The sequence below is a fragment of the Bubalus kerabau genome, chromosome 6 (genome assembly GCF_029407905.1).
Source record: "Bubalus kerabau isolate K-KA32 ecotype Philippines breed swamp buffalo chromosome 6, PCC_UOA_SB_1v2, whole genome shotgun sequence".
Classification (NCBI taxonomy): Eukaryota; Metazoa; Chordata; class Mammalia; order Artiodactyla; family Bovidae; genus Bubalus; species Bubalus kerabau.
In genome coordinates, this window is record NC_073629.1 from 47,079,255 (window position 1) to 47,094,109 (window position 14,855).

The 14,855-nt window shown below is 38.2% G+C and overlaps 1 protein-coding gene across 1 annotated transcript in view; it reads left to right on the forward strand.

Moving 5' to 3' along the window:
* DPYD (dihydropyrimidine dehydrogenase) overlaps positions 1 to 14,855 on the forward strand; it is a 957,062-nt gene that overhangs the window by 798,041 nt on the left and 144,166 nt on the right. Inside the window, exon 20 of the mRNA XM_055585018.1 lies at positions 10,858 to 11,037. Coding sequence (XP_055440993.1) covers positions 10,858 to 11,037 — 180 coding nt within the window. The remainder of the gene's footprint in view (positions 1 to 10,857; positions 11,038 to 14,855) is intronic.

Sequence of the window (14,855 nt, forward strand, 5' to 3'; positions counted from 1 at the left end):
TAGACATTTCCTTTCTTGGCTTTATGACTTATTCTCTTTCTGTCATCCAAACCCCATGTGGTATTTTAGTAAATGATATCGTAAGTCAAGTTTTCACAGCTGTGTTGACTCTGTTGAAAAAGAGAGATTGCCTAAAATTAAGGATTTTAGTCATCTGACAACTATTGTTTAGGTATTTAGTTTCCTTTTCTTGCCCCACTTTGATCGTGGGAGGTGCTGAGCTTGCACAGTGCTACACGAAACCCTTGCACCACCACCTGTGCCGCGGAGCAATTGAAAATTACTGTGGTAAGTGATGCTGCACAACAGCAGTAGCCCAGGATGGGGAGAATTTTTTTTAGTAGAAAAATCTACTGCTTCTGAAGCAAAAGTGACCAAGCTTCCTCAAACTGCAGCCATAGCCCCTAACCAAAGAATGGGCTGCATAAGACCCTGATGTACAGAAGACTCCAGGTCTTACCCCGGTCTTTTTAGTCTTGTATTTATGTCTGTGAGGAAGCTGGGTCTTCCACAGTAGTGTCTTTGAAGAGGCAGGACAGAAGTCACCATTCTTTGGCCCTGCATGTTGTGCCTGGTTCACTCATTTTCTCTCTAGCCCCTCATAAAAGGCAAATAGAGGTGCTGTGTCTCTGAATGGTTCTTTTTATTATTTTTTCTTCGTTCAGGTCATAATTGAGATCTGAGTTCACCTGGAATTGACTTTGTAATGGATGAGACAAGGAGGGGGACAGAGGTGATCTCACCTGCAGGGCATATCCCTTTGACTAATCAGCTGAGGCTGGTGACTTCCCTGGCACTCCAGTAAAGACTCTGCACTTTCACTGCAAAGGGCACAGGTTCAATCCCTGGTCAAGGAACTAAGATCCCACATGCCACATGACATGGCATTAAAAAAAAAAAAAGTGGCCTCACATGAGGAATTAATCAGCCCAGGCCATCTTCAGTCAAGTTGTGTCATCAACAAAGTATGAGTAAGATCAGTTCCACATGCTATTCTAAATAACAGTCAAGTGGGTGACCCATCACCTGTGCTGCCTTTGAGAAAACACTTCGAGAATAGATGAATATATTCTGGTTGGCAGAAGTGGTCTGGATACCAGTATAAAATACCTTGGAAACACTTCATACACTTAGTCTGTATTCAGCTGAATTGTGGGTTACGAAATTCATCAGAAAGAGAATGACTACAGATGGACATTGAAAAATAACCTTTCAAGCTCCATAAAATTCATTCTTGATTGGGAAAAAGGAGGCATTCAGACACTTAGAATTTTTCAGGAAATATATAATTTTAAGGATTAGATAAGAGGATAAATAATGTAATCTACAATGAAATAGATGAATATACAAAACAAAGTGACTCCTATACCTTTAAGATTTATCAATGAGTAGCAGTTAATTGAAAAAATTAATAAGCTTAGCTTCTTATCCATTAGGCTTTTCCTGAGTTGAAACTTTGAAAAAAACAACTTCAGTGGGGCTATTTGTTTGTTGTCCTTTTTGCCCCCTCTCCAATTTGCTACAGTCAGAGTGTAGAAAACTGAACTCAAAGCCAGATTTCTTAATAGGATGGCATTTGGACAGCTATTTTACTTAGTGATCCTGTGCAGGTTCGTAACAAAGCTGAAATAAGCCCTCTCCTTTTGGGGGAAACAAAATGGTATTCTGTTGAATGCTAGAATTTTATCACTTTGAAAAAAAAAAAAAAAAGCTGCTTGAGAGACCTAAGAGTATAAAAGCATTTGAAATCTCAGAAGGAGTTTAAATCAATGCATCACTACAGTTACAGAGCAGATGAAAGAGCCTGCTGTCTCAATTGCCAGGAAACTACTTAGAAACTCTCACTTTGATTTCTTCACATAGTCTGTTACATTACTGCTAAATGCAATATATAGGGACATCACAACTTTGATGTCGTACAGCTCCAACAAATGGAAACTAATGTGATAGAACAACTAAGATTTGTGGTTTTATGTGGATATACAAATACATCCCTGTCTAGCTCCCTATGTACTGTGTGTCTCCAGGGGCTGTCTTTTCACCTATAGCTTTATAAAATTATAATTTTGGGTGTTTTATTCATGAATTCCAGTAAGCAGTGCCATGTTTATGTAGTACCAAAACCTCATAGGGGGATATTGTAATTGTGAATTATTACTTCAATAGTATGTATTGTGTACCAGTTTCAAAAGTACACTGTAATTTTATACATGTTTATCAGTACTGGTCAGAACCCAATTCAGTGAGGAATTACTTGATTCCATGCCTTCGGAAAATCTGGTGTTTTTAATCAGTGGGTGTGGACAGATGGAGTTGGAAACTGCATTTTCAGCCAACAACAATAGAGATCTGTTTTCCAGTTTCAATAGTAAACCTGCAGTAGTCATCTAATTATTAAAATCCTTATACAGATCTGTGGATTTCTGACATTATTCATTAAATAATAAATTTGAAATTATTTTTCAATAATGTGCTTCTTATGAAAATCACAAATATGAGCATATTCAACTACGGAAGACATTACAATTAAGATTTTTGAATTTATAGAAATAAGACAAAAGCAGAGGTCTGAAGACCTGAATCTGACCATTGACTCTATCACCTACTAATCTTTTGAGTTGGAACATAGCATTCAATGTTTAATTTCCATTTCTTCACTCAACTAAAGATTTAATAGCACCTTCTCTGTCTTGCTCTTAGAATTGGTACATGGACTAAGTGCTGGTATTAAAAGTCAGTGCCTTAGCTAGAAAACTTCAGACTGGGTGGGAAGACCAACAGTGCCTCCAATTATATGTTACCATGGACAGTTTAACCTTTCTGGACTCCTAACCTGTGACACAAAGAAATATCTAAATTCCTTTTTGTCTTTGAAAACAATAAAGCACTATGAAAATACTGCAGGTGTTTTACATTGCTTAAACAGATTAACCCTTTATCAAAATGGATTGGTAAAGGGAGATCATAGGATCACTTTTTTCCTTCTTTTTCTGGGAAATCTTTTAAGAATTCAGTAGATAATCCTTCTCATTCACTGTTTCACTGATGGTTTGTTTAATGGGAATATTCTTGAATTTCCTCCAACCACATAAGACTCTGTTATTAGTATATTTTGGTATGTGTTAAGCATTGCAGCATAATTCCATTTTTACTGAAATGTAATCACTCTCCAATGCTCCTCTTACTAATGAATTTACAGAAACTTTGAGACTACTTTGGACTTAAATTGTAACCGTATATTTTGCAGTGTGGTGGCACACATTTCTGAGACCTGGAGTGTAGTTTGTCCATCTGTGTAGTAAGAATGAAAAGGAATCGTTATGATTATGGGTTTATCTGAATTATGTCTAATACTTTAAGATCCCTATTTTAAAAATCTTGTCACATTTCAAAATATCATTTGAAAGTTGTGCTACTCAGCTACACTAAAACCCATGCCAGCCTCACATGTCATACTTCTCTAGAACTCTTCTTTGCCAAATTAGTTGCCTGAGATTAGTATTTTTAATCCAGTTTGAATTCTGCTTGCTAGTTTTCTAGTTCATTGTCTTTTACATTTCAAGGACTTTGGCTTTTTCTTTACAGGCAAAAGTTTCCATTTTAACCTCCACTAAGCCCTTTAACTTCTAGATTACTTGATGAAAACTGTGGAGTTTAATACCAGTCTGTCTAAATAACACTACAATTTCCACAGTAGTTCCACCTTCATGAGGTAATTTCATCCTCACAGTGATGAATAAGATATCATCATCTACTGTTTTCAAATTGGAAGGTGGGAGAGGAGGACTCAAAAAGCTCAAAGACTAGTTTCAGTCACACAGTACTGAAGGACTTAACTGGGTCTCAGACATGTCTTTTGACAAGACCTAAGCTTTTCCTGAAATTATTGCTTAATGCAAATAAAAAAAAATATCCATGACCTTTTACTGCATTAGACCACAAAAATACAGATTTAAAAAATTATATTCTGCCTAATTCATGCTATGATGATTTATACATGTTATGAAATTTATTTTTGGTGCCAATCTAGCTTACAAAGTGCTGGCTACTGGCTCAGAGATTAAAGCGTCTGCCTGCAACATGGGAGACCCAGGTTCAATCCCTGGGTCAGGAAGATCCCCTGGAGAAGGCAGTGGCAACCCACTCCAGTACTCTTGCCTGGAGAATCCCATGGAGGGAGGAGCCTGGTAGGCTACCATCCATGGGGTCGCAGAGTTGGACACGACTGAGCGACTTCACTTTCACTTTCACTAGTTTATGTACTTAAATATGTTACCTTTTACTCTCCTATGTGCATAGTATTTAATCTCCATTTTTAAGTGAAGAAAATTGCACATACTTAGGCAGCTAAGATGTAGTTTAAACCCAATTCTGCCAAACTTCTACAGGCATACGCTTAACCCCTAGGCTATACTACTTGATGTGGCATAAAACCCACTTGATTAGATTTTAAGAAATAGTTTTTCAAGTTCAACCTCTTTTCATTGTTAAAGCACAAATATTGATACTATCCTCTCATCTGCCTAATTTGTAGCTTTGCTTTGAGTATTTAGAATTTCTCTCAATGTATGTGAAGGAGATTTTAAAAATATCAGATCAGATCAGATCAGTCGCTCAGTCGTGTCTGACTATTTGTGACCCCATGAATCGCAGCACGCCAGGCCTCCCTGTCCATCACCAACTCCCGGAGTTCACTCAGACTCACGTCCATTGAGTCAGTGATGCCATCCAGCCATCTCATCCTCTGTCGTCCCCTTCTCCTGCCCCCAATCCCTCCCACCATCAGAGTCTTTTCCAATGAGTCAACTCTTTGCATGAGGTGGCCAAAGTACTGGAGTTTCAGCTTTAGCATCATTCCTTCCAAAGAACACCCAGGGCTGATCTCCTTCAGAATGGACTGGTTGGATCTCCTTTCAGTCCAAGGGACTCTCAAGAGTCTTCTCCAACACCACAGTTCAAAAGCATCAGTTCTTCGGCGCTCAGCCTTCTTCACAGTCCAACTCTCACATCCATACATGACCACAGGAAAAACCATAGCCTTGACTAGACAAACATTTGTTGGCAAAGTAATGTCTCTGCTTTTGAATATGCTATCTAGGTTGATCATAACTTTCCTTCCAAGGAGTAAGCGTCTTTTAATTTCATGGCTGCAGTCACCATCGGCAGTGATTTTGGAGCCCAGAAAAATAAAGTCTGACACTGTTTCCACTGTTTCCCTATTTCCCATGAAGTGACGGGACCGGATGCCATGATCTTCGTTTTCTGAATGTTGAGCTTTAAGCCCACTTTTTCACTCTCCACTTTCACTTTCATCAAGAGGCTTTTTAGTTCCTCTTCACTTTCTGCCATAAGGGTGGTGTCATCTGCATATCTGAGGTTATTGATATCGACCATCATAAATAGGTAATTTACTACTAATATAGTTAATCTCATTTAATGAAAAATAATGAGAAACGAGTAGCACCCAGCAACCCTCTGTCACCTCCCAGGTATTTTTACAGTTGCTTTGCATAGACAGGCTCCTGTTAAATATGTCTTCACCTAAAGTGAAAATTCAGGGCACTGTGTCAGATCTCTGGAGGGGACCGTTTGGTGGCCATGGGAACTTTATGGCACACCTCAAATCATGCTGCACAGGGGGTCACCACATACTCAGCCTCTGCATACAGCTGGCCCTGCTGAGAATCAAGGGCCCCTATTTAGAACAGCTCACTGTAGGGAGATTCACGCTCATGGAAATAATTAATGGTGGCAATGATCCTTATAATGGCACCTGATGCCCTGCTGCGAAGAAAGATAAACCAGCCTTCACCATAAAGAACTTACAAATTATACTGAGCAAACATGTTAACAGCTATTAAGAGTCCTAATCAGAGCTGTTAAACAAACAATTAAGAGATGTCATATAAAATACACCCATTTAGGAATAGCAGCTACATGTTTGGAGTTTTAAAAGGAACCATTTACCTTTGAGATAGAGATAAAGCCCTCAGTGCAGGTTAGGGAAGAACAAGGCACCTTTCTGAGCAAATCAATTTTCTGAGCATCAAATCCCATGGACTTACTACATCAGAAAACTACTCTTGTGTTTTCACATATAACATTATTGTAAGTAGAGCTTTAAAGGGCCAAAATATTGCAGTCTGATAATAAAAAGCAGGAAATTATTTGTCTGGAAGAAATTTACTTTGCAGAAGTCATTTCTAAGATAAGAAGAGATTCATCCCCACCAGTGCTTAAATCTTTGTTATTCTAAGTGTAGTCGGCAACCTTAGCACCACCTGGAAGCTTGTCACAAAGGCAGAAACTTGGAACTCACTCCAAACCTACAGAAACAGAATTTACAATTTAATAAGACCCTCTGATAATATGTGTGTGTGTGTGTGTGTGTGTGTGTGTGTATTATTTTTCAAAGATAGCAATCTAAAAGCTGCTATTATCAGAAATTCGTTCAGAAAATTAATGTTTAATCTTACGGGGAAAAAAGTTAAATTATTTTCGGAAAGTATATTATAGTGTGACAGTTGCTTTATGATGAAACATGTCTGAAGTGGTCCCCTCTGACCCTGATGGTGGCGTCCAGGGCTTCCAGCATAGCACCCCATCCCAGTCATGTTCAGTCACCAGCTGGTAGTCTCTCCTCCCTCTTCAAGTCCTATGTCCTCCTCACCTGCTCAATGCAGCTCCCAATTATGTAAGCACAGTAGAATAAAGAGCATACAAGAGGGTGGGAAAAAGAGGAAGTCTTTTTAGTCTTTAGCACCATATGATCTTCCGTAGTTAAAATACACAAGTCACTCCGATCACTCTGGCACCACTTGGTTGAGTCCACTCTATACAAATTGTGGATTAAGGGAAGTAGTGGCTTCTGTATCTCCCCACCAGGAAAGTTAGGGAGGACTAAGACTAAACCTGACTATTCATGCATTGCGAAGTGGCGAGAGTCCGTTTTAGAGTCCCTTCCGCAGCAGGTTTTCACAGCAGTCGGGAACATCCTATATATTACATGACATGATGTGATTTTCAAAATCTGATCTCTTATGTTCATATGGGTAAATGTTTTAAGACTATAGTAAAAGTGTACCCATTAGCATATACTACACAAAAAAAATAGAATCTCACAGGGAACAAAGAAGATTAAGTAAAGTGTCAGTTGACTTTTACAGTTTAAAAAAAATCCTGTGAAGGATATTATAATGATGTTCTTTATCATTGTTCTGAAAAGAAAACAACTCTAAGAAAGTTATAACAGGCCTAATTAATGCTTAAATTGTTCTTCCTGAGAAACAGGTTTTCTATGTGATATAAATGGACTTCCTAGAAAATATTCTTGTCTGTATTTAGTTATTCAATGTTCTTTCCTACATGGTGGTAACATACAGCCCTTCACAATAGGAAATGAAAGGTTTTTATTTCTGCTTTTGGTTTTGGCTTGTTGTTTTTACTCATACTATACAAGTAAGAAGTAAAACATGAAGACATTGACAATTTTTATCTACTAGTATCAGTTTTTCAAAACAACAGTTATATTTGGGTTGAAGATAATTGACCGTTTAAAATATATATGCATGGTTTTGGTTCATGGAAAAAATAATTTTCATTATATGAAAAGAGTTTTTCTGCTGTGAATGTCTACACCTAAGTCACCTTAGCCTGCATGGTCATGAATTATGTAGTATAATCTACTTTCCAACCATGTGGCCTGCCTGAGACAAGTCAGTTAATGTCTCTGCATCTCACTTGCCTCATCTGTAAAATAGGGCTAAAAATTAAACCTACCTCTTAGTGTTATTTTGAGGACTTCATGATATAATACATTAAAAAGTGTTGAACAGAGTATGTGGCCCATCATAAGAGCCTACCTCATGTTATATATTGCATTGTTTTATTCTTACCACATCATCATTCAACCAAGTTTGACAGAAATTTAATATACAGAAGCCATTCTGTTTTATTCTGAAATATAAAATGGCCACATTCCCTTAAAACATAGCCATTTTCATCCTTATAAAAATTGTACACAAAATTCTCCTACTTATACCACTAGCTCTGCTCTTTTTCTTACATGAGCCAAATTTCTCATCAGATCATTCCATCTTCATATCTTCAGTTCCTCAATCCTCATCCAGTCCTCAATTCATCATAACACGCTTCTGCCCTATTGCAGAAATTATCCACCATAAATGCTAATGTCTTTTGATTGATAAATTTAATGATACCTCGTCACCTCTGATGTTATTGACCCTTCATGCAGCATTTGACATCCTGGGCAATGCTGTCTTATGTCTCTTCTGAGTGTCCTTCATTGTCTTCCTTAAGCCTTCATTTTAAATGCTTCTATTCCCAGAATCCCACATTTGGCCTTTTTATATGTACATAGTGAAATGACTACCACTCTTTGCTGAGAACCGCTAGGTATACATTCTTCTTGCCCTTTCTCTGTTTCTATCTATTTCCCATTCCCTATTCTAGAGCCTCTCAGTATGTTTTCAGTAAATTTTCTCAACCAGCCTAGCAACAGCTAAGTATTTGGTGGTGTGCTAGGCATGAGGATTGTAATGAAATATATTAATTAAACACCCAGAAGGCTTTAAGAGACCTTGAAATAGAATATGGTTTATCTTTCTATTTTCAGGTATTTCCTCATCTACATTCACATATGACATGAGTTTTCATTGTTGTTGTTGTTATTCAGTCGCTAAGTAGTATATGATTCTTTGCAACCCTATGAACTGCAGCATGCCAGCCTTCTCTGTCCATCACTATCTCCCTGAGTTTGCTCAAACTCATGTCCATTGAGTCCGTGATACCATCCAACCATCTCATCCTCATCGCCCCCTTCTCCTCTTGGCCTCAATTTCTCATCATCGGGGTCTTTTCCAATGAGTCAGCTCTTTGCATCAGGTGGCCAGAAGTATTGGAGCTTCTTTATTGGCTGCTATCCCCAGGCACTATGATATATGCTAAGAATCTAACATCTGGAAAGATAGGCTAGAAATAAGTTTTGCTTTGCTTACTTTTGTTTGGATGGTTGTTTCTTTGGATTGATTTGAAATATGGTTGTGGAGAGTCATTGAATTCTAGGTGATAAATTTTCTGTTTAAGTGATGGTGGGCCATATGGATGAAGTTCTACCAGCAGTTGTAAATGAGTTTCTGGAGTCTATGTGTAGTATAAAAATTGGAGAATTATCTTTGTAAGTAATCAATCTGAAAGTGTTTCTCTAAGTCCACTGAATTCCAGCTCTAACTCAAATCCTAACAGACTCTCAAATATGTTGTTTTTAGAAGGATCCTAATTTCTCAGATACAGCCTTCCTTAACTCTAGAATTAAATCTCTATTTTCTAACAAATGGTCATGCAAAAAAAAAAAATCTCTCCTGCATATGCAGTCATTAAACGTATCTCTATTAAGAGCAGAATAAGTGACATACTCTGTGCTAGTCACTGGGGATAATATGTTGTCCAATATAAATATAGGTTCTTCCCTCTTAAAACTTCAGTCTATCGGGGAAGGGAGCTGTCAATCAAATAATCTTGCAAAAGTTAGAAGTCAAAACTGTATGAGTTAAGGAGGCTTTAACCTATAGCTCCATATATGGAGCTCCTAGAGGCCTCCATATATGGAGCTCCTAGAGGCCTCCTTGAAGAAGTAATATTTCCCATGAGACTGAAGCTGGGGGGTTGGTCAGCCATGTGTAAAAGGCAAAGGCCTTCCAGGCAGCAAGGTCTTACGAGGTCTCAAGGCAAAGAAACAATGTGGAAAATCTGAGGAAAAGAGGAAAGACCTGGATGATTGGAGCATAGTGAATACAAAGAAGAACAACAATATATGAGGCTGAAGAGGTAGGCATTGGTACCTGAGGGCTGAGTTAACTGATGAGGGCACTCCAGCCCAGCATGACCACCTTCAAACAAGGTACATGACCAGCCCGGACATGTACCTCCAAGCAGTACATCTTAACAGAGAGCAAATGAGAGATTAAATGTCCATTCTTAGGTTGTGCTGAATTTAACTCCTTGGAAATTCTACCTATTGGACCTAATTTTTTACAGCCATACTGACTATACATGACATACAGTAAACTACACATATTTAAGGGTTTCCCTGGTGGCTTAGATGGTAAAGAATCTGCCTGCAATGCAGGATACTTGGGTGCAATCTCTGGATTGGAAAGATCTCCTGGATAAGGGAATGGAAACCAATCCAGTATTCTTGCCTGGAGAATTCCATGGACAGGAGAGCCTGGAGGGCTACAGTCCATGGGGTTGCAAAGTCAGACACAACTGAGCAACTAACACTTTACACGTATTTAAAGTATACAGTCTGATGTTTTGAAATATGTATATACCTGTGAGACTGTCCCCACATCAAGTTGATGAAAGTATCCATAGTCCCTGAAAGTTTCCCTGTGCCCCTTGGCAGTTTTTCCTTCCCTAATACTCCCATCCCCTGCAGGCAATGACTGACATGTCCTGCTTAGACCAGTGCCTGGCATTTAAAGTAAATTGTGTTGACTGTCTGAAAAGTGAGTCTGTTTGGAGAATTAGCTCTTGGTTTGACTGAAGCTGGTACTCCAATCCTTTGGCCACCTGATGTGAAGAACTGACTCATTTGAAAAGACCCTAATTCTGGGAAAGGTTGAAGGCGGGAGGAGAAGGGGACAACAGAGGATGAGATGGTTGGATGGCATCATCAATTCAATGGACATGAGTTTGAGTAAACTCTGGGAGTTGGTGATGGACAGAGAGGCCTGGTGTGCTGCAGTCCATGGGGTCGCAAAGAGTCTGATAGGACTGAGCAACTGAACTGACTGAACTGAACTGACATTCTGTTGGTTGCTCTACCTTTTCTAGGTATGCAGTGCTATTCAAAATCAGGATTTCACTGTCATCCAAGACTACTGCACTGGCCTCAAAGCCTTGCTTTATCTGAAAAGCATTGAAGAACTACAGGACTGGGATGGGCAGAGTCCAGCCACGAGGAGTCACCAGAAAGGGAAACCAGTCCCTTGTATTGCTGAACTTGTGGGAAAGGTACGTGGTCACCTCTCTTGGGTTGTCCTTGAGGACTCTGGCTTTTTCATTTTCCATTTAAGGTCTTGTTTGCCCTCCCACTGTCCTACTAACAGGGGAAACACAGATGCCCCATTGGATGTGACTGCATAGTAGAATCGTTCTGAAGGAGCCTTGATTACAACTATATGACAGGTCTCTGAGCTACATTTTTATGAAACCTGTATAACACAAGGTCACATAAAGGAAAAAGATTGAAGTTTATAGTATAAAATGCCTCCAAATTCTTGCTTACTATGGTGATGACTGGCATTCTTTCCAGTGGGAGGCTGGAGATTTCTTTATTCTTTAACCAGCTCTGGAAATTATAACATTACCTTTCTATTTTCAGACAATCAAATCACTGGAGCCCTGAATAATATGATGAAGTTTTTAAAATTAAAATCTAATCAGTATCTTTTGTAACTGCTTCTGCTATGTGTGTGGTTAAATCTGGGCTCAAAAGGTTATGTCCCAACTTTCTCTCTAACTGCTATTTTCAGAGAAATATACACTACATTTACATTTTGTATAATACAGTGATTTTAGCAAATCTTTTCTGAAACAACATTCAGTATTTTGCCTTTGTATTTCCTTTGTATTATTCTAAATAGACAACCATTGTCAGAAGACGTTTCTTGAGTCCTGAATGAGGGGAGGAAAAAATTATAATTCTTAGTCTTTTCAGCTTGTCACTACATCAATAATTAACTTTAAAAAAAGAGAGGCAAGTATAAAAAGATTCTTTAAGGAAGCATTTAATAATTCAAATGAATCTTAACTTGAAACAGGTCACATGAAAAAGAATGGAAAACAAAAACCCTGGGTTCTGTGCTTTCGATGGCATGGTTAGGGACTCAGAAAGAATAAGAGAAACATCATATAATGATTTACATTTGACTAGTTTTAATTGGAAATATCACTATTCTTCTCTGAACAGATAGCCAAAAATAAGAGCTTCTTATAGATTAATGTGTATGAATGACTGCAAGTCCAGTGATCAAAAATAAAAGGGAGGGGGGATAAAATCTTGCTGGTTTCCAGGAAAATATCGTGATGAATGACTCCATGAATGGCAATCAAACAGAAAGGCTGGGTGACATTAATATTTATAATATTATAATTAGCAAGACTGTGCCTAAGCAGTATTATTAGTGTAACTAATCATATTACTATAAACTGAGTCTGAAAGTATTTAGACAGTGAGTGTTCATGCCTTTATCAATGACCATCAATATCCCAAGGTTGTTCATAACTAAAAAAAATTTACAAATAACTTTACGCTCATGCAATGTAAACATATCCAGTTAATTGTTTCTGACATGATGGTTTTGATAGTTTATGACCATCTATACAAGCATTGTCTCAAATGTATGCAGTCATCGTGAGAGCTGAAATGGAAAAGGCTGCATTGCACTGAGTCATTTTGTCTCTAAAGGACTTCCACACTCATTTCAAAACTTACATATTCAAATAAAAGATAGGTAATGATGGAGACACTTGTGTCAATAACATAAGTGGAAACTGATTTTCAGATAGTTTGAATCTAGGTTTAGACTTCATTTTGGTAAGCCCAGCCTTCATCAAAATTGTAAGCGTAATTTCCAGTATTATCATTTGTTTAAAAAAAAAAAGGAAGATCTTGTCTATGTGATTGTATTACTAATTCATTTCTCAGCACTAAGTTGAGGAACAAGCAGATGGTCTGGTAAATAGATCTATGCCCCAGAGTCTCTGGTGAGGGCTGACATGACTCAAACAATAGGTGACTATCTCCTTTAGGTTAATATTCCTAATAGTGAATCAAAGCACTCTGGGTCCACAGTACAGGTGGCTTCCTAGCTGTTCTTTCCTGGTGTGTGTATGTGTGTGTATCTTTGACAGTAATTCATATTATATTCTCATTAGCTAAAGAGTAGGATGCTGCTTCTTACCATGTTTTCATGCTATAGGGAAACAAGAGAAGATGCATACGCTTTTAAAAAGGCCCACTAGAAATAGCTGGCTTCTTTAGACAGGAAAAAAATTTGTTTGGAAAGTATAATTGTTACTCTACTTAATCTTTCACTCAGAGGTCAGGCTAGAATAAATTAGAGTAGAAATTTAGAAGAAACCAATTACAGTGCAGTGTTTGAAGATGGAGGAAAATGAGACTTGAGCCATGGAAACAAGGATTTGGCAAAATTAGTCATGTTATCTTTCAAGTAATTAGTATATTTAATATATTCTCCCTAATGCATGCCTCACGTATTAATTGATTAAACTTCCCAAGCAATGTTTCTTCATGTGACTTTGGAAGAGCAAGAAGTCAGGCATTTATAGTTTGCTCTGGTCTTATGGTGCAAGTTGTATAAATTTGTGCCTGCAAGCATGAGAGTAGATTCCATAGGAAGGGCAGTCATAGCTCTTCTACACCACAAAGCTGTTACCTTGAACTCATGGTGCTTGAATACCATGTGGCATGCGTCTGACAGTATAGATTCCCCGGCTCCACTCCTAGAGATCCCGATTTAACTGGTCAAAGGTGCGTCCAAGAATCTGCATTTTAACATCCTGATTCTGATGGAAGAACACAAAGATCCATGTTGCCAAGAGGGATGAAGTGAATAGCAACTGAATACAGTCAGAGACTTGAGAAGATAGTGATGGACACAACATAGCTTCTTTTGTGGGAGAAAGCTGGTAAGAAATGATTTTGAGCTGAAAGAGAAATGGCATAGAGAATAGGGAGAGGAAATCCAGAGAAGCAGCACACTGGGTTCTGAATGACCAGTGGTTGAACATGCCCATTGAGGAACCAGGGAGTTAGTTCAGCTGTTGGATCAAAGACACGTAAGCAAGAATTGTAAGGCAGAGACAGTTGTCAAAGGCATGACATCCAGAGTCCATGCCTGACTTCTTGCTCTTCCAAAGTCACATGAAGAAACATTGCTTGGGAAGTTTAATCAATTAATACGTGAGGCATGCATTAGGGAGAATATATTAAATATACTAATTACTTGAAAGATAACATGACTAATTTGGCCAAATCCTTGTTTCCTTTCCTCCACAGTCAGCAATGAGGATGTCTGTGAGGATTAGGAAGTTGAGACTATTCACAGTATCATCAAAAACAGAGGGGCATCTGTAGCCACACCCTTTTATTTTATACTCAGTTACCTTACTCCCCTCTTTACCTGGCAAAAACCTGGCAGCTCAATAAAAGTGAAATGTTTGCTTGCTGTATGTGGGACAGTGGTTACTGGCAGAGTTCAGAGTAAGCCTGTGGGGTTTCTATGAGGCTTCGTCACTTACTAGCTAAGCAACTCCGGTGAGTTAATTAATCTCTCTAAATCTGTGTCTTAAACTATAAAATGAGGATTAACCACAAGTCCACATCCTCTCATTAACAATTCTGAAACCCAAAAAACTCGGTAACCAAATGTTTTACATAACTCATTTGGCAGCAAACCTGGCCTGAACTGATATGAGGCTATTTATAATCTTTATTTATTCCTCTTCGAGTGAACATTTGCATGTTTACTGCAGAGAGACTAATGTGTTTGAGTCCAGGTTGCCACTCCGCATCTTGCTGGAGGTATTAGGTATAATGTAGTAAATGTACCATTTTTCTTTCCTAAAGTCCAAAAAAGTTTCTGAATTTTGAAATACGATTCGCCTTAAGTATTTTAGATAAAGTGTTGTGAAGAATACTTAAATGAAAATGTAACTGCGATTATATCTTTATCCACAAATTCTTCTTTAGAGTTGGAGGCGAAGTATATATTTTAGTGACATTAGAAAATAAAATGCTAATATTT